The 27,535-nt window shown below is 47.4% G+C and overlaps 2 protein-coding genes across 4 annotated transcripts; one reads left to right on the top strand and one right to left on the bottom strand.

The window, feature by feature from the left end:
• The first annotated feature begins 224 nt into the window (after positions 1-224).
• Positions 225-27,200, top strand: POM121C (POM121 transmembrane nucleoporin C). Of its 3 annotated transcripts, XM_021700323.2 has the most exons (13): positions 225-802; positions 1,959-2,174; positions 2,485-2,643; positions 4,252-4,332; positions 5,777-5,948; positions 19,680-19,771; positions 20,599-20,672; positions 21,084-21,208; positions 21,331-21,433; positions 21,657-21,833; positions 22,752-24,407; positions 25,818-25,940; positions 26,356-27,200. In XM_021700323.2, the coding sequence occupies exons 1-13, from the start codon at positions 225-227 to the stop codon at positions 26,451-26,453; spliced, it is 3,654 nt and encodes a 1,217-aa protein (XP_021555998.2). In that variant the 3' UTR covers positions 26,454-27,200. The 3 variants fall into 3 exon arrangements, with proteins under 3 accessions (XP_021555998.2, XP_044771642.1, XP_044771643.1); XM_044915707.1 differs by lacking the exon at positions 21,657-21,833; XM_044915708.1 differs by lacking the exons at positions 19,680-19,771; positions 20,599-20,672; positions 21,084-21,208.
• On the bottom strand, positions 14,601-14,804 carry LOC110589741 (thymosin beta-10-like). Its single transcript, XM_044915712.1, has one exon. It carries the CDS (start codon positions 14,786-14,788, stop codon positions 14,657-14,659), a length of 132 nt encoding a protein of 43 aa, XP_044771647.1. The 5' UTR covers positions 14,789-14,804; the 3' UTR covers positions 14,601-14,656.
• Positions 27,201-27,535: the final 335 nt, after the last annotated feature.

Below are 27,535 nucleotides of genomic sequence, written 5' to 3'. Positions count from 1 at the left end.
CGCGGTGTACGCGAGGAAGCCTCGAGAAGACGACCTCGCTGTTTATGGGGGCCGCATTTGCAGAGTGGGGTCGGGTCTAGCGCGTTGCCAGGCAGCAGCGGCGTTGCCCGCAGCAGTCGCGCGTACGAGTCGCCTGCGCAGTGACGCAGCCAGCGCGCGGTGACGCGGCGCGCGGCGCGGTGCACGCTGGGATATTTAAGTCTTCTCCGCGGCGCGGAGCCGCGATGTCTCCGGCGGCTGCGGCGGCTGGCGGAGGCGAGCGGCGGAGGCCGATAGCGAGCGTCAGGGACGGCCGGAGCCGGGGCGGGGGCTGCGGCGGCCCTGCCGGGGCGGCGCTCCTCGGCCTGTCGCTGTTCGGCCTCGTGCTGTACCTGGTGCCGGCGGCGGCGGCGCTGGCCTGGCTGGCCGTGGGGGCCACCGCGGCCTGGTGGGGACTGAGCCGCGAGCCCCGCGGTTCGCGCGCCCTCTCCTCGCTCGTTCGGAACGCGCGGCGTCAGCGAACCCTGCACGCCTCGCCTCCAGCCAAGTCGGCGGTGAACGGAAATCTCCTAGAGCCGCGGTCCCTGCTCGAAGGACCGGACCCCGCCGAACTGCTCCTCATGGGCAGTTACCTGGGCAAGCCCGGCCCCCCGCAGCCTGCCCCCGCCCCCGCCCCGGAGGCCAGGGACCTGCTGGAGAGGCCTGGCCGTCGCCGCACTCCCGCCCGCGCCGCACCGCCCGCGCCCTCGGCCCATCGTGTTCACCACATTTACCCCTCTCACCCCACTCCTCTTCTCCGATCCTCTAGGAGGCCTTCCCTCCGGTAAGATCTGCTCATCTTTCCCACACCCTCCTGTCGACTGGCTTTGAATGGAGAGCTTGACTTTTTAAATCTGATTTTCTTTTTCATTAAGTCAAAAGTGGATTCTGTGTCGCTTTGTCTTCTTGAAACAGCTTGGTGTGTGTCAGTCGTCCCCTGCCTTCCTTGAGCCTTTGGAATGAGATGTGATGCCAGAGCTGTTCCCTTCTTTACAGTTTTTAAAACCGCGTTTAGAAAAATACTTGATAAGTTACTAAAATATCCCTACTTATGGTGAAAGTATCTTGACCTTTCTAGAGTAGATATATAGTATATTTTGTTGTATTTTTCCTTTGGACCAATAAGAGCAATTAGGTCAGTTAGCCGAGCTCAAAGAGGTGTTCCCAGGAGACCCTTCTTTTGATAAAACTTGATTGATAAAGGTGATCAAATTAAAGAGGCTTTTCCATTTAGTCCCAATAGCTGAGCATTACAAGAGAATACAAAACTTTGGTGAAAATACTAGATTATCAATAAGTACATTCAGTTGAAAGATGAACTTAGGTGTCAAAAATGTTTGACTTTGGTTGTTTATTACTTATGACTCAGCATAAAAGATTGAAAAGATTTAAGAATTTTTTAAAAGTTCCTCCTTGCATGTCCAAACGCGCACTTTTCTTCCATCGCAGTTTTACTTGTGTGGGCAGGGTTTTCAATTTCCCTCTCAAAGTTGTTGAAGTCCATTGTAGGGACAGCTGCTAAGCAGCTGCCACTTTCCATCCTTAGATGGAATGGGGGAACGTTGCCATAAAAATGCTGTGGGTTTTTTTGTGGCTCAAAAAGCAGTTTAAGGGGCGCTTGGGTGGCTCAGTCAGTTGAGCCTGCGACTCGGTTTCGGCTCCAGTCGTGATCTCAAGGTTGTGAGAGGAAGTCTCGCATCAGGCTCTGCGTGCTCAGGGTGTAGTCTGCTTGAGATTTTTCTCTCCCTAGTCTTCTGCCCCTCCCCCGCGTGTGCTAGCTTTCTCTAAATAAATAAATAAATAAAACCTTTTTTTTTTTTTTTTTAAGCAGTTTAAGCTCTCTGGAAGATAACTGAACCCACGTGATTCTTTAGTAATTTACATTTCTGCCATTCCTTCAGGCTTCTTTGGTTCTATAATGTGTTTCCCATTCTCCATAGGGATTGTGGGAGTTTATCAAACCGGTTTGTGATAACACCTCGAAGACGATATCCAATCCAGCAGGCCCAGTATTCCCTTCTGGGCGTACTTCCTACAGTGTGCTGGAATGGTTATCACAAGAAGGCTGTGCTGTCTCCTCGTAATTCCAAAATGGTGTGCAGCCCAGTGACAGTGAGGATTGCTCCTCCGGATAGTAAATGGACTCGTTCGCCAATGTGAGTATTACTGCTGGCAGAATAAACTTTCCTGTTTATTTCCACTTATTCTTCCACAGCCGTTCCTCTCACAAAAGAACTATAAAGCAAAAAAGGGAAGAAGTTCTTATTTGAATGAGAAATCCCTAACTCTAGTCCTTGAACAGCATTTTTTGTTTTGGCCTTAGACGGTAGCTTTAATTCTAAGGGCAGTTTCTATCAGTGTATACTTTTGCTTATTAGATAGCTTCTGATTTCCAGTGACTGAAGTCCGTGCTATATGCATGGTTATTAACATATCTTAATGCCAGAATCTTGTTTTTCATTACAGACCAGAGCAGACAATCAACTCAACACTGTCCTCACCATCAAGTAATGCCCCAGACCCATGTGCAAAAGAGACTGTACTGAGTGCCCTCAAGGAGAGGAAGAAAAGGACAGTGGAGGAGGAAGACCAAATATTTTCTGATAGCCAGGAAAATAAAAGAAGGTAACAGGCCCCGCAGAGTACTAAACAGGCCTCCCACACAGACTCCTGTGATTTGTTGATATACAGATCACTCCCAAGAAGAAACAGAGACCAACTCCACAGTTTCTGAGCTTCAGTAGGTGCCCTTCTTTGGATTCCATGGAAGAGCTTGGTAACAAGGGGTTTAATGCTGTTAGTTTCCCAAGGTACAGGTTAAATTTTATAACTTGCCTTTTCCACAAGTATTAGAGATAAGCTGACAGCTGTTAGCCATGTTAGCCTCATACTTTTGATACAAATGTGCTAAATTTTATTTTTTTTAGAGGGAATGCTAAAAATCTTCCCTTCACTAGCTTGTGTTGCTTAATTATTTGGGTAACCACCATTCGAATGTCTTATTTGTGCTGGAGGAAATGCTTGGCGAAGCAAAGTGAAGACTGGAATATGGTAGATTTATCAGTAATAAGAGTAAAACCAATTTCATTATTTGGTTTCTGGTATTTTAATGAAAATGGAATAAGCAATCTGTCTCCTAAGTGTGGAAAGAGCAGAGGTTGAAGTCACTAGGTATGATGCATAACTGCTTTCCAAGAATCAGTTAAGGATTTCATGCATCTTTTAATTTGACAGATTGAGCACCTAATGTGTGCCTGGGCCTACTCCAGGTACTGTGGATAGAGCAATGAGTAAGACAGAGTCCCCATGGGACTTGGATAATAAAATAAGGAATTCTAGATTGTGTGTGTATAGAAGTAAAAAAAAAGAAATACAACAGGATGCTATAACAGATGATGAGAAGGGGGTTTCTTCATATACATTAGTCAAGGAAGCACTCTGAGGAGACAGTGGACCCCACACTTGTTAAATGTAACCATTACCTAGACCAGATTGTTCATATCCTACAAAGTTGGCCGTTTTTGGTACTACCAGTGCAAAGTTAGGTAGGGAGATATTAATAAATGGAAGTGTTTTTATGTGACATGGGAAGATCTAGTGATGAGTAGAGATGATTTATGGGTGAGCAATTTGAACTGATGTCAACTGGCTAAGCAGGGGTGGCAAGGAGTGGGGGAGGTGGGAAAGGGAATCATCTTCCTTATGATCCAAATAAGTCTCTCATATTCTCCAAGGTTAAAATTTTTCTTGACCCCAGTGAGCCTATAACTGAGGATTCTATATTATCTTTCTCACACTTGGAGAAAGCAGTGATTATGGGACCATGCATAGGCCCTTATGTGTGATATGTGAAGTTTTTCCCTAACAGACTTGCCATATTAACCTCTAGAGCACTATGGGATGTGTGGGTTAGTCCCTAAAATGTTTTTGTTTTTTGTTTTTCATTTGTGGATGGTAGGGTATTGTGATAGTAGTACTTTGGAGAGAAGTTAGCAAATAATAACACCTGAATAAGTTCAAAAGGTCTTGAAGCATTTTTATACTCGTTATTATGAGGACAGTCTTAGAATAAATCTACCTTTCAGAATCTTTAGGATTTGAAGCAGCCTTTTTCTTGTCTAGCCATTTCTGTATGCCATAGAAATAGTATAAGGTTCCAGGAGTATGAGAGGATGCTCTAAGGAAAAAAAAAAAGTCAATTCATTTAATTGAGGGTTTTTTGATTTGTCACAGGCGCCATGATAGCAGTGGGAGTGGACATTCAGCATTTGAGCCCCTGGTGGCCAATGGAGTCCCTGCTTCTTTTGTGCCTAAGTAAGTGAGAATCCATCTGAACGAGGTAGACTGGGGAAGGGCACTGTCAGAGCTGTTGTCCTACAGAGATTTTCCTCTGTGTTTTTTTGCATTGCTTTATTAGCCCAGGTTCAAGTTTTTGACATCAGAGAGGAACATTTTGAGTAATGTTCCACAATAACTATTGTCTAATTTCTTTTAATATTTTTTCATTAATATGGATAAAAATATGGTAAGGCTAAGAGAGATTGTAAATATATTTAATAACTACGTATATAAACAGGTTTGTGCAACAGTTAAAGTGCAACAGTATGAAATTTAAGATAAATGTTAAGTTTGTACAATTGAGTTTAAATACATTTAGGGGTTGGATGAGGGGGAAAGTGTCTTGGAAATCTGTGTGAAAAGACTTGAGGTAACTTACATGCTTATTGAGTCAAGAGAGTGACAAGGCTGCCAAAAGAGCTAATGTGCTCCCAGTCTATGCTGATAGCAGAACAAAGACCAGAATGGAGCATGTGGGGAGGGGGGCGGAGGTTCCTGCTGTCCTGAGTTCTGCTCACATTGTCCGTGTAGTGTTGTGCTTGGTTCCGTGGCCTGCACTGTAAGAGACCATAAACACAACCTAACGGTCATTCCGAATGAAGCAATTGTAATATGTTACAGAGTGGTGGCCGTGCATGAGTGGGTTTTGAAAGTTTAAAGTATTAACCCAAGGGAGAAAAATCTCAAGGGGAATAAGGAAATGAGAGAGGGAAGTCACATGAAGAAAAGGCTAACATTTGTTCGGTTTGGCTCCAAATAGATCCGTAGGTGAAATAGGTGAAAGAGGAAATATATTTTCATCCAGTGTAAGAATAAACTAGTCCATGGTTGACATTCATCACTCTGGGAGAAAGTGAGTTGTCTACATTGTAACAAAGGTTGGGTGACTATTCTACAGGAAAGATGTTCTGTTGGAAGCTTAAAAAAATTGGTTGGTTCCTCTTAACTCTGGTTTTTTTAGTAGGTTTATTGACGTGTAACTAACATTATAATAAACTGTGCCTTTTTAAAATGTACAGTCTGATAAGTTCTGACCTGTATACACCTGTTAAACCATTGCCATAGCCAAGGTAATAAACATAACTATCACCTTCAAAAGTTGCCCCTTGCTCCTTAGTAACGCCTCCCTCCAGTCCTGCCCCCAGTCCCAGGCATCCACTGATGTGCTTTTTGTCACTGTAGATTAGCGTGCAGTTTTTTCTAGAATATTATACAAGTGGAGTCATACATTTAATTTTTTAAATATTTGGCTTTCCCTTCCTGACTTGCCCAAGGTATTTAGCTGAAGTGGTAACATTAGCATTAAGAGCTTTATCCTTTTTTATTAAGTTTATTTAAGAAATATTTTGTGACCATGGATGAAGCCTTAAAAGAATGTTGCCTTAAATAGCACACTCACTGCCTTTTTCTTTTTTGTTAGGCCTGGCTCTCTGAAGAGAGGTCTCAATTCCCAAAGCTCCGACGACCACTCGAATAAGAGATCTCGCACCTCTTCTGTGAGCTCCCTGACGAGCACGTACACGGGTGGCATCCCTAGCTCCAGCCGCAATGCCATTACCAGTTCTTACAGTTCAACTCGAGGTTTCTCTCAGGTACGTTCTTCTTGTGGCATGGGGGAAAGGTGCTCCAAGCGTTAATTGATGAGCCAGTGTTTACTAACCACCTTCCACCCGTCAGATACTGGGATTGCCTCTGAGCTAATAGAAGATGCAAACCCTTGAATGGTAACTTAGACCCAGGGAACAATAGAAAGCCCAGAAAGTAAACCAGTACATATGGGGACAGCTGATACAAAACAGCCAGTATTGTAGATAAATGGACAAAGAATGAATAATTCAATAAATGATATTAATTTGATTGAAAAGGTAGATTCAGTCCAGATTGCACTGGATCATAAAATTCATCCTATCATCATTGAGAATTGAGTGAAAAGTTTTCAAAATATTATAATATTTTAAAATTATTTTTTAGAAAAAATTGCAATTCTTTCTTAGAAAGAGGATGCAGTATGGCCTAGGGGACAGAACAAGCTTTGCTACCAGACAGACTTGGATTCAGATTTTGCCTCTGACACTTAGTAGCTATAGGGCCTCGGGCAGGTAAATCACTTCAACTTTCTATTTCTCATCTCCCGAGGATTATTATAAAGATTGAAGACAATGCTTGAAAAATATCCATTACAATGCATGTCAGTAAGTGGGTACCCTATATATGGTAGTGAGAAAAAAATAAAGCGTTCAAGGAGGAAGAGTTTTGAGGGGAGAAAATTTTTGAGATGAGGTAATCCAGAAGGCTTTTTACAATAACATAAATGAAAAATGAAGGCCTAAGCTTGAGTAGTTGTAGGAATAAACACCACAACAGGCAGATTGAGAATAATTCTCAAGAGCCCTAGGATTTTCAGAATGGTGAGTACTGGCTTCAATTTAAAGTCACCGGTCGCATTGGCCCCTAGTAAGAGCGTCAGCCTGTCCTTTGAAGCTTTCAAGCCAGGCACTGACTTCTCTGTAGTTATGAAGGTCCTAGATGGCATCTTCTTCCAGTATAGGCTCTGTTGCAATTCCATTGTTTGGTATAGACCCCTTCATGAATGATCTTAGCTAGATCTTCTGGATGACCTGCGGCTTCTACATCAGCGCCTGCTGCTTCCCCTTGTTACGGAGATGACTTCTTCCCTGAAACCTCACTGAGTCAGCTTCTGCTAGCTCCAGACTTGTCTCCAGCAGCTTCCTCACTTCTCAGCCTTCCTGGAATTGAAGTTAGGCCGTGCCCTGGTTTAGGCTTTGGCTTAAGGCAATGGTATGGCTGGTTTGATCTTCCACCCAGACCATTCAGACTTTCTTCATGTCAAGAATAAGGCCTTTTCACTTTCTTATCTTTCATGTGTTCATTAGGGTAGTACTTTTCATGTCCTTCAAGAACTTTTCCTTTGCATTCACAACTTGGCTGTTGAGTGCAAGAAGCCTACCTTTCAGCATGTCTCGGCTTTTGACCTGCCTTCCTTACTAAGCTTGATCATTTGTAACTTTTGATTTAAAGTGTGAGTCGTGCGACTCCTCCTTTCATTTGAACACTTAAGAGGCCGCTGTAGGGTCGTTACCTGGTATAATTGCAATATTGTACTATCTCGGCGAATAAGGAGGCCGGAAGAGGGAGAGAGATGGGAGAACTGCCAGTTAATGGGACAATCAGAGCACACTTATTTATTTAAGTCAGCCGCCTTATAAGGGCGTGGTTTGTGGCTCCTCAAAACAATTACAATAGTAGCATCAGGGGCGCCTGGGTGGCTCAGTTGGTTAAGTGACTGCCTTCGGCTCAGGTCATGATCCTGGAGTCCCGGGATCGAGTCCCACATCGGGCTCCCTGCTCGGTGGGGAGTCTGCTTCTCCCTCTGACCCTCCTCCCTCTCATGCTCTCTGTCTCTCATTCTCTCTATCTCAAATAAATAAATAAAATCTTAAAAAAAAAGAAAAAAGTAGCATCAAAGATCCCTCATCACAGATCATTGTAACAAAGAGAATAATAATGAAAAGTTGGAAATACTGCAATACTTAACCAAAATGTGAGACAGAGACATGAAGTGAGCAAATGCTGTTAGGAAAATGGCACTGATAGACTTGCTTGAAGTAGATTTGCCACAAACCTTCAATTAGTTAAAAACAGCATTTGCAGGGGCGCCTGGGTGGCTCAGTCGTTAAGCGTCTGCCTTCGGCTCAGGTCATGATCCCAGGGTCCTGGGATCGAGCCCCGCATCGGGCTCCCTGCTCAGTGGGAAGCCTGCTTCTCCCTCTCCCACTCCCCCTGCTTGTGTTCCCTCTCTCGCTGTGTCTCTCTCTGTCAAATAAATAAAATCTTAAAAACAAAAAAAAACCGCATTTGCAAAGTGCAGTAAAACGAAGTATGCCTGTACTTACCTGTTCTTTAAAATCTTTTTATTATGTCAAATTTAAAATGTACGCAAAAGGAAAGGGAATCTAATGGACCTCCCTCCCTATAGCTTCACTCGTTAGTTACCAGCGTTTTGTTTGTCTTGTTCCATCAGTGCACCCCACCCTGTTTTTGCCCTTGTGTTTTACAGTAAATTACAAACCTGTCATTTCACGTATAGGGACTTCAGTGTATTTAAAACTTTTTATAAACATTGATAACCACATTGGCATTATTCCTCTTAAACAGTAATTATTCCTTAATATTTGTTAATACTGCTCCATGTTCAGATTGCCTGTGTTATCCCAAACTGTCTTACTACAGTTCCTTTGTTTGAGGGACCAAACATCAGTTCTTTACATTTGGTTCCTAGGTCTCTTAGACTCTTTAAATCTATAATACTACTATTTTTTTCATGCCTTTGAAAAAACTGAATCATTTTGTTCTGTGGAATTTCCCACATTCTAGATTAAGTTTCCATCATCATGGTATCTTTTTAACATATACACGATCCCCTATGTTCCCTGTAAATGGGAATTTGAGTCCTGAGACTTGATTAGATTCAAGTTCAGTTATTTTAGCAGAACATCACATCCCTGTGATTGCATCACACCAGGAGCACGTGAGGACTGGCTGCCTCCCTTTTATGAGGTTGGTAATGATCCCTGGGCTCAGCTGTTTCAGTCAGATTCTTCCATTTTCATTTTTCTATGAGTTTTTCATCTGACGATTTTAGCATCCATTTATCATCTTTGCCTAGGTCCACGGTTTTATTAGGTTGCAAAATGGTAGTAATCTAATTCTGTCATTTCCTCTGCATTTATTAACTGAAATTCTGTACAGGAGAACATGTCCTACCTGTGGGAGTATCTAGGTAATAAGAAGGCGCTGATGCCAGAGCCAACTCCAGAAGTGACCAATGAGTTTTTGGCTGTTGTGATTATCTTTATGAACTTCTTAGTTTGTATAGACATTTCACTTTTTTTGAGGCACAAAGTTTTCCACCTTTGGCCAGTGGGAGCCCTTTCAAATTGGCTCCTGTATCCTTTTGTTTTGATCCCAGTAGTTTTTGATAAATAACTTTGTTGCTTTTTAGCTTTGAAAAAAAATCCATCTTGTACATTTCCAACTCCAACTGAAGTTGGCTATTTGTTCAAGTAGCCTTCCTTTTTTTCAGTTGGAAATGATCTTTATAGACTACAGTCTGGATTCTAGGAGAGTTAAAATTACACATATCCTTTAGAAAGAGAACTCTCAGTCATTAGTTCATATTGAAATTTTAAGTTCAGATTTAGGATCACAGAACTTTTTACATAATTTCTTTGATTTTACATTTTTATGTTTGAAGATTTTATTTCTTTTAGAGAAAGCACAAACAGGGGAAGGGGCAAAGGGAGAGAGAGAATCTTGAGTAGACTCTGCACTGAGTGCACAGAGCCTGACATGGAGCTCGATCTCACCACCCCGAAATCATGACCTGTGCTGAAATCAAGAGTCAGACACTTAACCAACTGAACCACCCAGGCACCCCTCATTTTATGTATTTTTACACAAAAAGTGTTGCTTCATAATTACTTATTTGACTGGTCCCAGTACACACAATTTCAAAATAATGATATCAATGTATTATAAACAGTAAGATTTTGAATCAGCTTAAGAATTATTTTTGATACAGTCAAAATATGTGTTTTAGAGTAATGTGAATTCAGTGTTCTCAGTTGGGTACACCACCAACTTGATATACAGTAAGGTTTGTTCAGTATATTTTAATGTTTTGGGGTTTTTTTTTTTTTAATACAGTTTGTTTTTATTTATGTAAAATAAAATACTTAAATTGTCCCAAAGAACAGGGGCGCCTGGCTGCTTCGGTCGGTGGATTTTTTTTTTTTTTTTTTTAAAGATTTTATTTATTTGACAGAAAGCACAAGCAGAAGGAGAGAGAGGGAGAAGAAGGCTCCCTGCTGGGCAAGGAGCCCGATGTGGGACTCGATCCCAGGACCCTGGGATCATGACCTGGGCCAAAGGCAGCCGCTTAACCAACTGAGCCACCCAGGCGTCCCACTCGGTCAGTGGATTATGTGACTCTTGATCTCAGGGTCGTGAGTTCCAGCCCCACCATGGGTGTAAAGATTACTTAAAAGTAAAATTTAAAAAAAAAAATTGTTCTGGGGTTCCTGGGTGGCTCAGTTGACTCTTAATCTCAGCTCAGATCTTGATCTGAGGGTTGTGAGTTCAAGTCCCGCTTTGGGCTCCATGCTGGGCATGGAGCCTACTTTTAAAAAATTAAAAATAAAAATAAATAATGTAAGTAAACATAAATGTGAATAAATATAAATAAAATAAAAATTGTTCCAGAGAACATACGAGAAAACAAAATACACTCAGAGAAGTTCACAATTTCAACCTCTTTCTGCTCCACATTGTTCCCTTCCTATTTTTATTACTTTTTGGCTATTCTTCCACTGTCTTTTTTTTCTTAAAACTATATGCAAATCCATGTCTATCTGTAAACCCCACCTTCTAACACGTGAGGCAGTAATATGTACAAGTTTGAGCCTTGCTTCATCTTTCCTCCTACAGTAAGTGCAGTTACTCTTGTGCTCTGTTGATGAACATTGAGCTGTCTCAGTTTTCTGCTGTGACAGGTGGTACTGCAGGTAACGCTTTAACTCACAATGTCATTTCACTCTTTGGCCATTATACTTCTTGGATATATGGCCTGGAATACTGATTTCCCAGGCCACAGTTAGATGCATGTAGTTTCACTAGATATTTTTAAATTCCCCTCCTTAGAGGATGTACCATTAGCATTCCCATTAGCATTATATGAGTGACGACTTCTCCATAGTCACACCAATAGATTAGGTTGTCATAGCTTTGGGTTTTTACCAGTTGGGTGAGGAACAGAGAGAGAGAGAGAGAGAGAGTGTGTGTGTGTGTGTGTGTGTCTCTCGCTTTCTTAAGATTTTATTTGGAGAGGATGTGCATGTGGGGGGGGGTGGGGAGCAGAGGGAGGGAGAGAATCTCAAGCAGACTCCACGCGAAGCACAGAGCATGACGCAGGGCTGGATCCCATGACCAGAGCTGAAATAAAAAGAGTCGGATGCTTAAGCCACTGAGCCACCCAGGCACCCCATATTTGTGTCTCTTAAGAGTGAGTTTGGGCCGATTTTCATATATTAGAGAAATATATTCCAAATGAACTAAAGATACAAATGTAAAATAAAAACCATAAAAGTATTTGTAAGTACAGGCTTCTCATGCATTGCTGATGGGAGTGTCCATTCATACAGTTCTCTGGAGAGCAGTGTGGCAGTAATTATCAGTATTAGAGATGCATGTGCCCTTTGATCCAGCAGGTTTGTTTTTAGGAATTCTATACATATACTCAGAAGCATATAGAAGGATGTTGATTGTAGCATTTTAATAGCAGAAGCTTGGAAACAATGTAAAGGTACCTTGGGGGGGGCTGGTTAAGTAACAATATTTCCATAAGTTGCAATACTATGTAATTATCAAAAAGAATAAGGTAGCTTAAGAGGCACTGATGGGAATTCAAAAATACAGAACAAAAGCAAGGTGCAGAATTGTGTGTATAGTGTTCTTTGTTATTTGTGCATAGAATACTTTTGATAGATTTTATTAGAAACCAGGAATAACTGTTGAGGTAGAAGGAAAACTTTCTACTGTGTACTCTGCTTGTTGGAAAGTATGACGTGCTGCGCGTAGTAACTTTCCTGGTTTCAAAAAGTTTTTAAGTATAGATAACTGTTACGTAAAATAAGATTCCCCTGTCCTGGCTGTCCCAGTCTCCATCCCATAGGTACCTGTTGTTAACATTCGTACTAGGTGTGCGAACACAGATAATGCAGAGAATTTTTGGTCTGTGTTACACAAATGAGATCATCACGTATGTGCTTTTTTGTCTCTTTTTAAATCATATATTGCATAGTATTCTGTGTTAAATCTATATTTAGTTTTTTTAATAATGTAGAAAAATACCTTAAGTGTACAGCTTCATGTAACCAGTCAAGTAATAAATCATTTTCAACCCCCAGAAGCCCCTCTTATACCTCCTCCTTCCTTCTTGAATATTAGCACCTTATAGTTTTCCCTGTTTTTAAACTTTATATAAATGAAGACCAGGATATGCTTTCTTTTGTGTTTGGCTTCTTTCACTGTTTTCCTTGTGAGATGCATCCAGGTTGTTACATGTAGCAGCAAATCTTTCATGAAATTCATTTTCTTTACACGAATATACCATAATTACGTTTTTCCTCCTGCTGTTGGACATTGGGTTTCCAGTTTAGAGCTATTATGCGTAATGTTCGTATTAAGTCTTTTGGTGCACATATGTAAAGTATGTGAAGTGCTCAGTTGTAGTAGATGTTGTTGGATCATTTTTTAAAGTTACATTTCAGTTAATACTCTTGACCACTGCAGTGAGATTTTGTTCCTGTGGTTATACATCCTAACACTTGATGTTGCCAGTCTCTTTAATTACCCATTCTGGTAACCAAATTTCATTGTGGTTGTAATTTGTGGTTGTATTGTAATTGCTGATTGCTAATGAAATAGAGGTATGAACTGTTCATTAGCCATTTGTACTTCCTTTTTTATGAAGTGCCTATTCAAGTTTCTTGGCCCTTTTCTATTAAGTTGTTTGTCTTTTTGTTACTGATTTATAGAAATTCTTTATATATTCTAGATACAAGCTTTCTCTAAATTGTACGTGTTGCAACAAATCACTATCCTACTCTGTGTCTCACCACTTCATTTTCTTCACTTTACACTTACGGTTAGTGTATTGTGTGCGCTGTTTAGGAGCTCTTTGTCTACCTAAAGTCATGATGATGATATGCTATCTTCTAGAAGCTTTATTCTTTTTCTTTTCACATTTGGATCTATAATCCACCTGAAGTTGATTTTTGTATACGGTGTGAAGTAGCAATCAAAATACCACTTGACTTAGTAAGCAACATTTATTGAAAGGTTGGACCATCCCTTTCCTGTTGTTCTGTGGCACTGCCTTAGTTATAATTTAAGTGTATATATGTGGCTCCATTTCTAGATTCTGTTCTGTTCCATTGTCTGTTTTTTTGCCCTGTACCTGTCTTTTTTTCCTACACTGTGCCACACAGTCTTTTAGTTTTGATATGTAGTAGAATAAGTCATCCAACTTCTTATTTCTCTTATTCCTCTTCAGAATTGTCTTGGATCTTGACCCTTTGCATTTCTCTGTAAGTTTAGAATCAGCTCGTCAATTTCCACTAAAAGAAAGAATGGACACTTGTGAGATATTAAGACTGCCTTTAATCTACCAGTTATTTTGGAGAGAGATTACATTTTTACAGTGTTGAATCTTCCAATCCATGAACATGGTATATCTTTCACTTATTTACATCATTTCTAACTGCCCTGTGTAGTGGTTTTACATATTAAACTTATTCCTAGGTATATTTTTTGATGCTGTTGTAAATGGTGTATAATCTGTTGCTGATATATACAAATACAACTGATTATCGTATTTTAAAAATTTGCTAAATTCCATAATCATCTGTATATTCTTTAGGATTTTTGTGTGTACATCATGTTGTCTACAATGACAGCTTTTTTCCCTCTTTACTTTATAGTTTTTATGCCTTACTGTATTTGGTTAAGACCTGAAGTACAATGTTGAATAGAAGTGACAGCAAACATCCTTATTTTCTTGATCTCAAAGGGAGTGCTCTCCACATTTCCTGTTATATATGCTGTTTGATATAGGGTTGTTGTGAGGTTTTTTTTGGTTTTTTTTTTTAAGATTTATTTATTTATTTTGGAGAGAATGCATGGGTGGGGGAGAGAGTCTCAAGCAGACTCCGAGCTGAGCGTGGAGCTCAACATAGGGCTCGATCCCACGACCCTGAGATCACAAAACCAGGAGTCAGCCACTTAACTGACTATACCACCCAGGCACCCTGATACAGTTTTTTGGTAAATACTCTATTGGATTAAGGAAGTTCCTTTTTCAAGGTTGTATCATCAAATAATCAGTTTTAGGAGTCACTCTATTACGTGTTGTTCTATTTAATTTCTGCCCTTCCAGATACTATTTCCTTTTTTTTTTTTTTTTTGCCATGGCATGAGGTGTGTTTTATTTTCATTAAACGTACAAATAATTTGCTATAATATCCCAGGGCAAACCGGAGAATTTGGCAGTCTGATTGGGGGGGGTTCCCCTCAGAGACGCGCAGGCCGGTGGTGTCGGCACAGAGTGCCCGGGTTCACAGTGCAGCCTGTCACTCATGTCCATCTTGCAGGTGGCTCTTCTTCCTCCACATCACGACTGGGGTGTCTTGAAGATGACGGGGGTGGGGAATCCTCTAGGATCTTAGGAAATTTCACTCCGCTTCTCCTGCTCAGTGGTCTCTTTGGTCAGCAGGGTGTTCTCCTGCGTCTCCGTTTTCTTCAGCTTGGCCTTATCGAAGCCGGCGATTTCCCCCATGTCCGGCTTGTCTGCCATTTTCTTAAAGCGATCCGTGGAGTTCCACTCTGAGCCCGGCGCCTGGTGCTCCCACTCGCGTTGCTGCAGCAAGAGACCTTTTTTTTCTTTTTTTTTAAGTAGGCTCCATGCCCAGCTTGGAGCCGTGGGGCTTGAACTCATGACCCTGAGATCGAGACCTGAGCTGAGAGCAAGAGTCGGATGCTTAACCAACTGAGCCCCTCAGGCGCCCTTTCTTTTTTTTCATGTTCCACTTGCTGGGATTTCTTTCTTTCTTTTTTTTAATTTTTTTTTAAAGATTTTATTTATTTGTCAGAAAGAGAGAGAGAGCACAAGCAGGGGGAGCAGTGAGCAGGCAGAAGGAGAAGCAGGCTCCCCGCTGAGCATGGAGCCTGAGGCGGGGCTTGATGCCAGGACCCTGGGATCATGACTTGAGGTGAAAGCAGACAGTTCACCAACTGAGTCACCTAGGTGTCCCTGTAATTCTTTAATCCAGATTCTTAGGTCACTGGGTTTTTTTCAGCCTTTTTCCTTTTCTAATATATATATATATATTATATATATATGTATCAAAGGTTATACATTTCCTGTAAACCTTAGGTGCTTACCACAGTCTTGAAGTAGAAGTATTTTTCATTTTCATTCAGTTCAGATACTTTCTGATTTCCGTTTTGAGTTCTTTGATTTCTATGCTTAGAAATACATTGCTTAATTTCAAAACAGTTGTTATCTTTCTGTTACTGGTTTTTAACTAAATTCCACTAGCTCACAGGATGTGCTCCTATCAATCCTTGAAGTAGATTTGCTCTGTGGCCCAGCACATGTTCAGTTTTGGTAAATGTTTCAACTTCACTTGAGAAGAAATTTCATGAAGTGCTCACTTATGGTTTATGTTCCTTAGAGTTTGTCACGTGGCTTGAGGTCTTTTGACGGTTTTGAAACACCTCAACCATTTTCTCTTCAGATGTTCTGCCCTGTTTTCTCCCGTCTTGGTGTTCAAAGACACATGTTAGACCTTTTCCTTTTGTCCCACGTCTGTCTTGTCTGTCTGTCTGTGTTTCCCATCATTTTGTCTCCCCCCTCCCCCAGTTCTTCCGTTGTCTAGTCTACTGATTTTCTTTAGTTATGTGCTATTTTAGCCCATACAGTGCATTCTTAAATCACTGTTGTTCTCTTTCTTATAGTTACCATTTGTCTGCCAGCATTCTCCATATTGTCACTTAAATTTTTATAATAGTTCTTCTGAAGTCTTGTTCAATAACTCCAATATTTGAATCTTCTGTGGTCTGTTTCTGATGTCTGCTTTTTTCCTCTGGGGTATTGGTTAAATATTACTTTCTTATATACTTGATTTTTGTTGCTGTATTTCTCTGTCAGACATTGAAAAAAAAAGTAACAATAACTTGAATCTCTGAATGATGGTATCTTCCTCCAGAGAGGTTTTACTTTTTTATTTTACCTCTGGCAGTAGCTAGGATAGGGACAGATGACTTCCGTCTGGGCAGACTTGACATGATTCTGAGTTGTCAGGTCTTGTGAGGGCTGGTTTATTTCTGATTTCCCCTCTCTTCCCGTATGGAGCCTTGAGGATCTCAACCAAAAGCTTTAGGTCATATTAGGGACCCTGTACTTTGGAAAGCCCTGAATTCATTTTTGTCTTTCCAACCCCGTGAGACTGATAAAAGCTTTTCTCAGTCTCCCAACTGCAGCTTTTCCTTTTGGAATTGGCAGTCACCGAGAGAGAAAAAGGAGCTCTAAATGGGGGGGGGGGGGGGGGCTCACCCCTTGGCTCCTCCTCTTGTCTCCACAAAGTCTCACCGGCCTGGTAGCTCTTCCCCAGCACGCCGTACCTTCACACATGGGGGCCGCATCTTCTCCAGCATTTGCTGCTTGTCCCTGGTGGGAGTGTTGCTCTAGAACAACATAGCCATTGCCTGCAAGAGAGTCCGAGTTTGTGATCAGCGCCCTCACTCCAGGGTGGAGCCTGTGACCTCCTGCTGGAAGTGCAGCCGCGAACAGTAAGCGCCGTCTGGTGGTCCCAGTAGTTACCGGCCCCCTGCTCCCGTGTGGTATTTGCACATACGCTAAGTTCTCAGAAGTCGGTATTAGGAAGAGGAGATTAAAGTAATGTGAAAGTTCTTTATGTTGAAGCTTCTCTTTGAGAAAAAAAGACAAAACAAATGTCCTGAGGTAGTGATTTAGTCAGTATCGGTGACAGCCCTTACATTTGGTGCAGGTGGCAGTCAAGATCTTTGACTAACTGTATTTTTCCAGGGGAACGCTAGGAAGTAGCCAAATCTACAGCTGCCCGAACTAGAAACTCTAGCTTTGAAATTATAAAATCATTACACACGTTAGACGGGGACCAATTCTAGAAGAAGTAAACTGTCCTCTGACCTCTTTGTGCATGGCCTTGATATATCCATGTCTTATGAGACTTGTCATTTTCCAAAGTAGGAATATTTACCCTTGCCTTCAGTGCTTCAAACCCCAGCTTTCCTCTCTGACCTCGTGCCCAGTTATTCCTTTGTATGATCTATCAGCCAGACTAGGACATTTATTATCTTCTTGGAGCACCTAATACCTTCCTGGTGCCTTCCCTTCCTTGTTCTGTTCCCGCTGTGGGATGATGTGTCCGTCCCATTGCAAGCCTGTGCGGCTTGTCTCTTCAGGTGCTTTTTGTGAAGTCGTGAAAGGCTCTTAGATGTCACCTCCCTCCTTTACCGATTCTTCTAACCAGCGCTGTGTCATCTCTCTCCTGGGGCTCCTGTGTAGAGACCTCTGCTACCTTTCGGTTGTTCACAGTCAGTTTGTGTACTCTCCCATCTCTTTTCCACATTGTCAGTCCCTTGGTGATGGAGCGCTTAGCTCATCTTTGCATTCTTTGTCAAGTGTGAAGGTCTAGTGCCTCTCTGAAGTGAGAACTCAGCTAATTAAAAATTGAATTACAATGCAGAACTAAACTGATTGCTAGATACATGGATTGACTATTTCTTTTTATGATTTATATCTTTATCTTACTTTTCATTAGATATGTTCATTATATTTAAGTGGAGTTGCAGGACTCCCATGTTTACATGTAACAGATATTAACTCTTACTGAAATTGTTTGCCTTTTAATTTTCTGGTTTTTGTTTTGCTTGGGGATGTTTTTATTTCCTGCCCACATAGGTTTTATGTCTGTTTTGTGGAACTGTTGGTACGGTTGGAAATTCCGATGGCGTACAGTGGGGTCTCTTGCTACAGGGCAGTGCTTTTATACAGAGAGCTTTTCTCTCTTTTTTTTTTTTTTTTTTAAAGATTTTATTTATCCATTTGACACAGAGAGAGAGAGAGAGAGAGCACAAGCAGGGGGAGTGGCAGGCAGAGGGAGAGGGAGAAGCAGGCTCCCCGCAGAGCAAGGAGCCCGATGTGGGGCTCGATCCCAGGACTCTGGAATCATGATCTGAGCCGAAGGCAGCGGCTTAACCAACTGAGCCACCCAGGCGCCCCTCTCTCTTTTTTTTTTTTAAGATTTATTTATTGTAGAGCACATGTGCCAGTGGGGGAGGGGCAGAGAGGGCGAGACTCTCAGGCAGACTTCCCGCAGAGCATGGGTCTCCATCTCACAACCCTGGAGTCATGACCTGAGCCAAAACTGAGAGTTGGACACTCAGCGGACTGAGCCACCCAGCTGCCCCTTATATAACTGTTACGGAGTTAAAAAATCACTAGAAGCTTCTCAGTGAGAAAAAGGTCTGCAGTGCTAGGATTGTTGTAATTCGGCTGAAGACTGAATGCAGCTGTGTGCAGAGTGCCAGCTCTCGTCGGTCACTTTGCTGCAAGCCTGCTTCGCAGGAGGGGAGGGGAGAATAGACCGTCTTTGTCATCGAGACTGCCTGGTGGAAAAGACAGGTGTCTGGGTAATTATTATTTAACAGTAAATACCAGAGGGCGCCTGGGTGGCTCAGATGGTTAAGCGTCTGCCTTCGGCTCAGGTCATGATCTCAGGGTCCTGGGATCGAGTCCCGCATCGGGCTCCCTGCTCCTTGGGAGCCTGCTTCTCCCTCTGCCTCTCTCTCTGTCTCTAATGAATAAATAAATAAAATCTTTAAAAAAAAAAAAAAAAGTAAATACCAGAGATGCTGCAAAAGTCATGAATGTCATGGTAGCACATTTTTAAAAAATAAAGTTGAAGTAAAACTGAAAATTTAATGAAAGGACTAAATCAGTTTACTGGCTTATCTTTGCTGTGATAGGGTTTTTGGGGGGAAGGGTTGGAAAAGTTTCTTAATTTTATCATTTCTGTAAGGCAGTGTAAACTTGTAAGCATCATGGCTCTAAACCATGACTGAGTGTGACATTCCACTTTTTAATGTATGCAAAAGGTACATTTGCTCCTTGTACATTTATTATTTCACTTCCCCTTACTTGTTCAGATTATTGCCCCCCCCCCCCCCTATTTAATACTGGCAATTGACTTTCTTTCAGGGGCCTTCCTTCACAAATAAATCTTTTTTTTTTTTTTTAAAGAATTTTTATTTATTTATTTGACAGAGAGCACGAGCAGGCGGAGCAGCAGAGAGAGAGGGAGAAGCAGGCTCCCCACAGAGCAGGGGGCCCGATGCGGGGCTCGATCCCAGGACCCTGAGATCGTGACCTGAGCTGAAGGCAGAGGCTTAACGACTGAGCCACCCAGGCACCTGTGTTTTTTTTTCTTAAGATTTTATTTTAAGTAATCTCTACACCCAACATAGGGCTTAAACCCACAACCCCAAGATTAAGAGTCACACGCTCTACTGCCTGAGGCAGCCAGGCGCCCCATAAAGAAATGTTAAAGTTACTGAAAAGGAGACTTGATAGCAGTGATGAACAGAACACAGAGTTATATTGTCCTGTAGACTCAGTCATGTCTCTGCGGTCTGCCTTTCAGCTTTGGAAGAGGAGTGGCCCCAGCTCGTCCCCGTTCTCCAGCCCCGCCTCATCTCGCTCCCAGACCCCCGAGAGGCCAGCAAAGAAAATAAGGTAATGAGTCCTGACTCGCCTGCGGATTCACAAAAGGGCAGGAAAGGAAGGACACGTGCTTGGCTCTTAGGCTTCCTGCAGCTGTGATTTGGAGAGTCAAAGAAATTGCCATCTAGAAGGACAGGGAAAGTACCTGCCTGAACTACTCTCCTCTCTTACAGTCTTCATGCTGACCCTAGAGTCTCTGGCTTTCTTCCTCATTCTGCAGCTGGAGCAGCCGGGGTGTGCAGGGAGCAGAGTGAGTTACGTCAGGGGCAGGAGAGCTCACGTTCTAGACTCCGGCTGACCCTCTAGGCACCGAAAGTCGACTAGAACGCTGCTCTTGGGGTCAGATGTGTGACAGCTCGCAGGGATTGGCAGGTTGAAAGTAAGGTTTTGAAGGTTATTGTGTTGTGCTTGCTGTAAGACAAAGGTTTCTCCATGGCGTCTGTGAACTGCCTCCCTTCGTTTTGTAGGAATTTTCTTTTGATTTCTTAAATTTTTTGTCTTGGCATACTTTGATCTTAAATCATGATGGTCTGGACTTTGGCCAGTTGGTAGTTAGGAGGGTGTAAGAAGTTACCCAGTACTCTGTCGGGAGGACTTTCTTTTTCTTTTCTTTTTTTCTTTTTTTTTTTTTTAAGATTTATTAGAAGCAGTGAGAGAGCACAAGCCAGGGTTGGGGGGCAGAGGGAGAAGCAGGCTCCCCGCGGAGCAGGGAGCCCGATGGCGGGGCTCGATCCCAGGACCCCGGGATCGTGACCCGAGCCGAAGGCAGACGCTTCACCGGCACCGGAGCCCGAGTCAGGAGGTGTTTCTAAGTGCACCTGTGCCTCTTCCACCCGCAGAGAAGACGAGCTTTCTCATCGCTCCAGTTCTTCAACCCCGTTGGCAACAGACAAGGAGGCCCCGGGAGAAAAGGGTAGGTGGATAAGCGCACGAGAGTGACTTGAGGTGGGCGTGTTTCTGGAGGCTCCGAGAACACGCGCCGAGCGTCGCTGCGTGTGGGGCCTGTCCGGTCAGAGGTTTGTAGTCTGTGGCGCGGGCAGATCGACGTCGCGGCCCGGCGTCACTGGGGCTGGCGGTCAGCCGAGGTGCCGGAATCTGCGGGTGGGCCGGTAGTACGCACTCATCTGCCTGCATTTGGGGCAGTTCCCTCTTTATGCCCTCCCGTCAGAAATAATCTTGCACACACTACCCAGGGCCCCAAGCACGGAAAATGCGACCTTTCAGAGGTACCCAGTGAAGAGAGGGTGGGAAGCCGGGTGGATAGACAAACCTAGCCGTTTCTGGAAGGGAAGAGGAAGAAGACAAGCCCGTGTTGTTTCTTTAGCTGCAGATACAAGCACGTGGAAGGCGCAGACCTCGTGCAGCTCCCCGCCCACACCTGGCAGCTCCAGGCAGCGCAGGCGGAGGGTCCAGTTGCTGCCGTCGCGGCGAGGGGCCCGGCTGACGCTGGTAGGGCTCTGTCCGGCCACACCCGTCCGCCCCAGCACAGCGCTCCCCAGTTCTCGGGAAGCTGAACACAGGCCTCCTCCAGCTTCTCTGACTGACGGGCCTCTCGTCTTCCTCCTTGGCAGCCACCCCCTCCCCAGCTTGGCTACTCCATCACTGCCGAAGACCTCGATCTGGAAAAGAGAGCTTCGCTGCAGTGGTTTAACAAGGCCCTGGCAGACGGGACCGGTAAGGAAGACCGACCAGGTCCATGCCCTGGAAAGGAATCGTTTCCTGGGGTTTTAGTTGGATCCTTCTCATCTGAGAAATCCATTTGGGTCCTCGGTGTTAGCGGGAACCGTGGGCACTGGCATTGGGGAGGCATTTCCAGATAAGTGGATCCCGAGCGCCCTGTGTTCTCTGGTGTACTCCCAGAGAGAATTACCCAACACGATCTTTCTTCCTTGCTTAGATACTGCCTCGAGCTCTGTCGCCGAGAAGCCCCCTGCCACTCAGCCTTCTCTGACATTTACCCTGCCCGCTGCTGGGACTGCCACCTCCCCAGCCACCCTCCCAGCCCCCGGCAGCAGCCCGCTGCTGGAGAGCTTGAAGAAGATGCAGAGTTGTGCCGGCCTATCATCTGCCCCGGGTGAGTGGGAGAGCCCCCGGCCCCGGAGCATAGAAGGACCTAGGTTTCCCCCGAAGTAAAAGCAGCTCGCCTGCCAGTCCCCGGAAATCTGTGGGAGCTTGAGCCTGCTGTGGCTCACCAAACCCGAGCTGGTGTGCGCAAAAGAGCTCCAGAAGTCTCTAATCGGGAAGCTTTCGGGAAGGGGGCTGCGATACTTAAAGCTGGGGTCGGCGGCCTCACTTTAGGAGTCCCGTGGTTCATGATTTGAAACTCCCTTCCTGAGCTGTTGGGAACCTTGCCGTCATCCTCAGTAATATGCGCGTAACATTTAGCTTGTGAGGCGTGAGGCTTTCTGAAATGGAAATGGGAGATCACATGGTTGGAGATCCCGCCGCGTGCCTTTAGACCACAGGCACGAGAGGATGGCATCCTTTGCCCTTGAGGTCTCCAGGGGTCCGTCACGGCACCTTATGTGCCCACATCCGCTCGTTGCACTTCATCACGTGGGGGGCTCTGTCAGGCATCGGCCTCTCCCAGGGCCTGGGGGAGGGACCCTTCTGTGCGGTTCTGTGCTCCGCACTCGGCACACAGTAGGCAAATGCAGTCAGTCTTTCTGGGGTGAGTAAGGTGCATCTAGGTAATTAAATGGACTTGAGTTTGGGTGATTGGGTTTTCCTTAGTTTCTACACAGTTAACCCCCCACTTAGGCCAAATCGTATTCCGTTGTATCTTACGGTCTGTGAAGGGTAGAAATAGTGAACACCGCGTTGATTTTAGGGAGTGGATACCTGAAGGGTTTGTGGTATAGATGAGGTCACATTTGTTGACTTAACTTGGGAGCCCTAGCACTGCGCCGAGCAGGAGGGCGAGGGGGGCACAGAAGCATTGAATGCCATCACGTCGGAGGTATTCAGAATTCACGTTCTCTCTTCTTCCCAGAATCCCCTGGAGTGGCAACCACTGTGGCCCCTTTGCCTCCGAAGACACCCAGCCTTCTGGCCCCTCTTGGCTCTTCACAGTCAGGGCCCCTTCCAGGCACTTCCTCGGACTCCAAAAATGCAGCCACTTTCTTGGGGCTGACCTCTGCTGCATCCCCGACACCAGCCACTGACACCACCAGGTCACCTCCGGCTCCTCAGGCTGAGACATCTGCCAAATCCCCAGCCCCGGCTGTCCGGTCCCCCACCCCCAAGCAGAGTCTTCTGTTGGGAATGCTGAGCACCCCACCCGCTGACCCCCCTGCGTCTACAGCCCCCGCTGTGTCTTCAGCATCCCCCATGTTCAAGCCCATCTTTGTGGCCCCGCCAAAAAGCGAGAACGAGAGCCCCTTGCCGTCCAGCCCCTCCAAGGTCCCCACCACGACACCTTCCAGCTCCGCCCTCCCTGCACCTGCTAGCAGCCCTCAGCCCACCTTCAAGCCCGTCTTCGGCAGCATGGGGCCCCCTACATCTGCGCCCTTGTCCGCTCCCTTCTCCTTCAGTCAGACCGCTGCTCTAGCCACTGCCACGAGCGGCCCTCTCTTTGCCGGCCAGGCCACTGCCGCCTCAGCCGTGGGTCCCGTGGCTCCCGTGGCTCCCGCGAGCACGGCCAGCACGTCGGCGGACTCGGCTTCGAAGCCCACGTTCAGCTTTGGCGTGAGCGGCGTGACCAGCACCACCACCTCCGCTGCCGCGCCTTTCCTCTTCGGGGCGCCCCCGGCCTCCGGTGCCAGCTTTAGCCCAGCCGTGGGCTCCGTGTTCCAGTTCGGCAAGCCCCCTGCCGCGCCCGCGTCGACAGCCGTCACCACCTTTGGCCAGTCCGTCCCCGGCGCCGCGCAGACAGCCGCCAGCAGCGGCGGCACCTCCGGCTTCGGCGGCTTCGGCGGCGGCCTCACCGCGCCCGCCACCAGCAGCCCGCCGGCCCTGACCTTCACCACGGCCGCCGCCGCCGCCGCCCCCACCCCGGCCTTCCACATTCCCTTCGGCTCGAGCCCCAAGCCCGCGCCGCCGTCGTACCCGGGCGCCAACCCCCAGCCCGCGTTCGGGGCCGCCAACGGGCAGCAGCAGGGGCCCGCCAAGCCCGCCCTCGCCCCCGGCTTCAGCAGCTCTTTCGCTTTCGCGAACTCCGCGGCCCCGGCCCCGGCCGCCACCCCGGCGCCCGGCCCGGCCCAGCCCGCCTTCGGCAGCGCCGCGCAGTCCGCTTTCGGCGGCTTGAAGCCCGCCGCCTCCGCCTTCGGCACCGCCGCCAGCACCCAGCCTGCCTTCGGCAGCGGCACGCCAGTGTTCTCCTTCGGGGCGGCCACCACCTCGGGCTTCGGAGCTACGACCCAGACCACCAGCAGCGGGACGAGCGGCTCCGTGTTCGGCGGCACGACGCTGTCGCCCTTCACGTTTGGGGGATCCGCCGGCGCGGCCGGCGGCGGGGGCTTTGGGATCAACGTGGCCGCCCCCGGTACCTCCGGAGCGTTCAGCTTTGGCACGGGACAGAGTGGGAGCGCCGGCGGCACGACCCCTTTCGGAGGAGGCTTGAGTCAGAGCACGTTGGGCGCGCCCAGTCAGAGCACACCCTTTGCCTTCAATGTGGCCGGCACGCCCGAGAGCAAACCTGTGTTTGGAGGTAAGCTCGGGAATGGCCTCGGTCCGCTGCACCGGGCACTGGTCTAAGTGCCAGCGCGGCCCCCTCGCCGACAGCGCGCCACGGTCTGGCCGGGCCGGGGCTGATGGTCAGTAGTTAGACACGGGCTCAGGGAGCGGGAAGCCTCCGGCCAGGGGGCAGTGCGTCCCGAGTGGCCGTGGAGGAGCTCCTCGGGTAGTCAAGGAGGGTGGGCCTCTCGGGGCAAATTGAAGCCAATTCTGTGTTGGGCACAGGGACTGGGAGTGTGGTGGGTAGGTGTGTGTGTGAGAGCACGCTTTTCGGGCACACGGGCGCTGGTGCAAAGGCCCAGGGGCAGGAGCAAGCTCGCTCTAGTCATGAACAGACAAAAAGCAAGGTGCGGCTTGAGGATCTAAAAAGGGAAATGATCCAAAATGCTGTGGAGAGGTAGGCCACCTTGAAGGTCATGCAGGGCTTAAGGGTTAAATTTGGATTTTAAGGGCAGAGGGAGATCCCTGTAGAATTTCAGGAGAATGAAGTGATCTTAGCTGCCCCGCGGCAGGTGACTCACAGAGTTCTGATCCTGATGGTTTGTGTTCTTAAATGTGAGAGTGGACTGGGGAGGGGTGTGTACAGATGAGGGCCTCTCGAAGTGGTCGTTTGGAGGGTGAGCAAAGGAACTTAATGAGAACCTAGTAGAATTGTCAGGAAGTTCTGAGCGCCGGAGAATTGGGGTAATGAATTTGAGGTGAGGCCAGGCGGTGCAGCAACATTCACATGAGTGCTGGGGGGCAGGGAGACCCCGCCCGTGGCAGCTCCAACAGGTTCCCGTGGGGGGGGGGGTGCAGGGACCTGGGGGCCCTCTGGGAGCTAGGATGGCCCCTGGTGGCGGTGAGGGGCAACCGTAGGGGGCAGGGGTGGAGGCAGACAGCAAGATGGCAGGCTCAGGGCTGGAGCGAGGAGGCCAGCCCTCCGGGCGGTCGGGAGGCAGTGGTGGGACTGGACAGTGGACCTCTGGTGGCGAGGGCAGAGGCGGTCTGGTGTGGCCATGGGAAGGCAAGAGGACCCATGGGGGGGTGGGGGTGTTTGGTGGAAGGCTCAGGTTTCTGGAGTGAGGGACAGGTAAATGGGGAGAGGAGGGAGAACTCAGCCCCCAGAGGGAAGTAACCTGGTTAAACTGAGTGTTCCCCTCTCCTGTGCTTTGGTGGCCACGGAAATGCAGACTCTGCTCTTTAGGCCAGAGGGCAGCGCTGCGGGGCTTTGGCTTGGCCGCAGCCGGTGGGGAAAGCGGCAGTCCCCACCACTGGGGTGAGCCAGCATGGGGGGCCAGGGCGGAGGTGCCCTGTGGGGTCGCCCCCCAGCTTCAGTACCCGGCCCGGGACGCCCTCTGGGCACTGGCCTAGTGGCTAGTTTTCTGCGGTCTCTTCGTTCTAGGCACCTCCACACCCACCTTTGGTCAGAACACCCCTGCCCCCGGGGTGGGCGCGTCAGGCAGTGGTCTCTCCTTTGGGGCATCCTCAACACCCACCCAAGGCTTTGTTGGAGTCGGACCTTTCGGTAAGCAGCAAGTCCCCTCGGTGCCAGCGTGTCCTGTTTCTCCAGAGAGGGAGGGGGTCTCGGCAGGTTCTTGCTCTGGGGCCCCCCTCCCCGGGAAAGATCAGCCTCATAAGCCCGAGAAAGATGTGGCCTGGCTGGAAGGCCAGCACAGCCCAGCCCATGGAGTTGGGGGGAACGTTCCCGACCACTGGAAAGCCAGGTAACAATGCCTTCCCGCTCACTCGCAGAGGACCTGGGATTCTGCATTTTTACTAGTCCCTCTCCACCCCCCCACACCCCCCAGCAACTGACATGGTTTTGGGAGGCCCAGTTTAGTACCCGGCCTTCTGCTGGCCTAACCTTCCAAAGATTGGGGTGCCCGGGGAAGTGCCCCAGGCAGCAGCTGCCCTGATGAGACCTTGTTGCATCTTTCCAGGCTCGGCGGCCCCTTCCTTTTCCATTGGTGCAGGATCCAAGACCCCGGGGGCTCGGCAGCGACTGCAGGCCCGCAGGCAGCACGCCCGCAAGAAATAGCCTTTGGCCCCCTTCCGTCCCCACCACTCCTTGCCCAAATGTGGACCTCAGCACCTGCTAGGAAGAGCCTCTGACCCTTCTAGTTCCATAGAGCAACCACCCCCCGCCCCCATCTCTGGCTTCCGCCAGCGGGGAGGCAGCGGCAGCCCTGGTGGCTGGTCCCGCTCCTCAAGGAAGCAGCCTCGGGCCTGGGGGCAGGGGCGGCAGCCCGCTCCCTGTACTTGAACAGCTCCGCGGTGAGGCTGGAGAGCGCGAGAACATCTGTACATATGGTCCCCTCCTTCCCTGACTCCTGTGTGGTGTGTTCCCGCTGCTCCCCGCGAGAGCCGGCTTGGCGGGGGGAGGGGGGGTCACAGGCACAGCCCTCGCCCTTGTCGCTGCTGGGGACAGGAGTCGGGGAGCTGGGTCAGCCCCGCAGCTTTACCTTGCTTGGCTTGCCTATAAGAAGTGGTTCTCCCCGGGCCCGTTAGGGGACCCTGCTTCCCCATCTCTTGCTGCTTTGTCCCTCACTGGTTCCTTGCAGGATCCACTCCTTTTTAAGTGGCCCCGAATTTCGCTTTGCCTTGGAGACCCCAGTGGGTGCTGCTCCTGCCAAGTCCAAGTCAATGTTTTGTCCCCCACCCTCTGCCAGTTTGGCCCCTAAAAGCTTGGTGGCTCAAGACTGTTAGCCTGGCAGCTGCAGGGGGGGGAAGCGCCCGGAGCAGGCAGGACGTCCCCCCACTGTTCAGCTGCCTCCCCGCCCGCCCCGTGCCCCCCCCCCCCCCCCCCGGGTTGTATGTTCAAAGCCTTGTCCTGTGTTACCGTCTGATGCTCATGTCCATTGCTCTTTGAATCGAGTTTGGAGGAAGAATTGAATCGTATGAGTGGCGGCATGTTGGTAGTGCCGGACTTAACTGTTTCAAGTTTCTGGGGCCTCGCTAATTGAATGTGGGAAGTAGCACCACTTTATGGCTACACGTGCTGACTCCTGGATTTGCAAATGGTGTTTTGACTTTAAGGGCTGGCAGCCCAAGAGGATGGGGCCGAGGGGAAGCAAAGACCTTCCCTCCGCCATTTCCCTCCCACCCCCGCCGTGGGCTAGA

This window comes from Neomonachus schauinslandi, chromosome 5 (genome assembly GCF_002201575.2).
Source record: "Neomonachus schauinslandi chromosome 5, ASM220157v2, whole genome shotgun sequence".
NCBI classification, from domain to species: Eukaryota; Metazoa; Chordata; class Mammalia; order Carnivora; family Phocidae; genus Neomonachus; species Neomonachus schauinslandi.
Note: the sequence above shows the minus strand (reverse complement) of the source record. Positions and strands in the feature narration are given on the sequence as shown.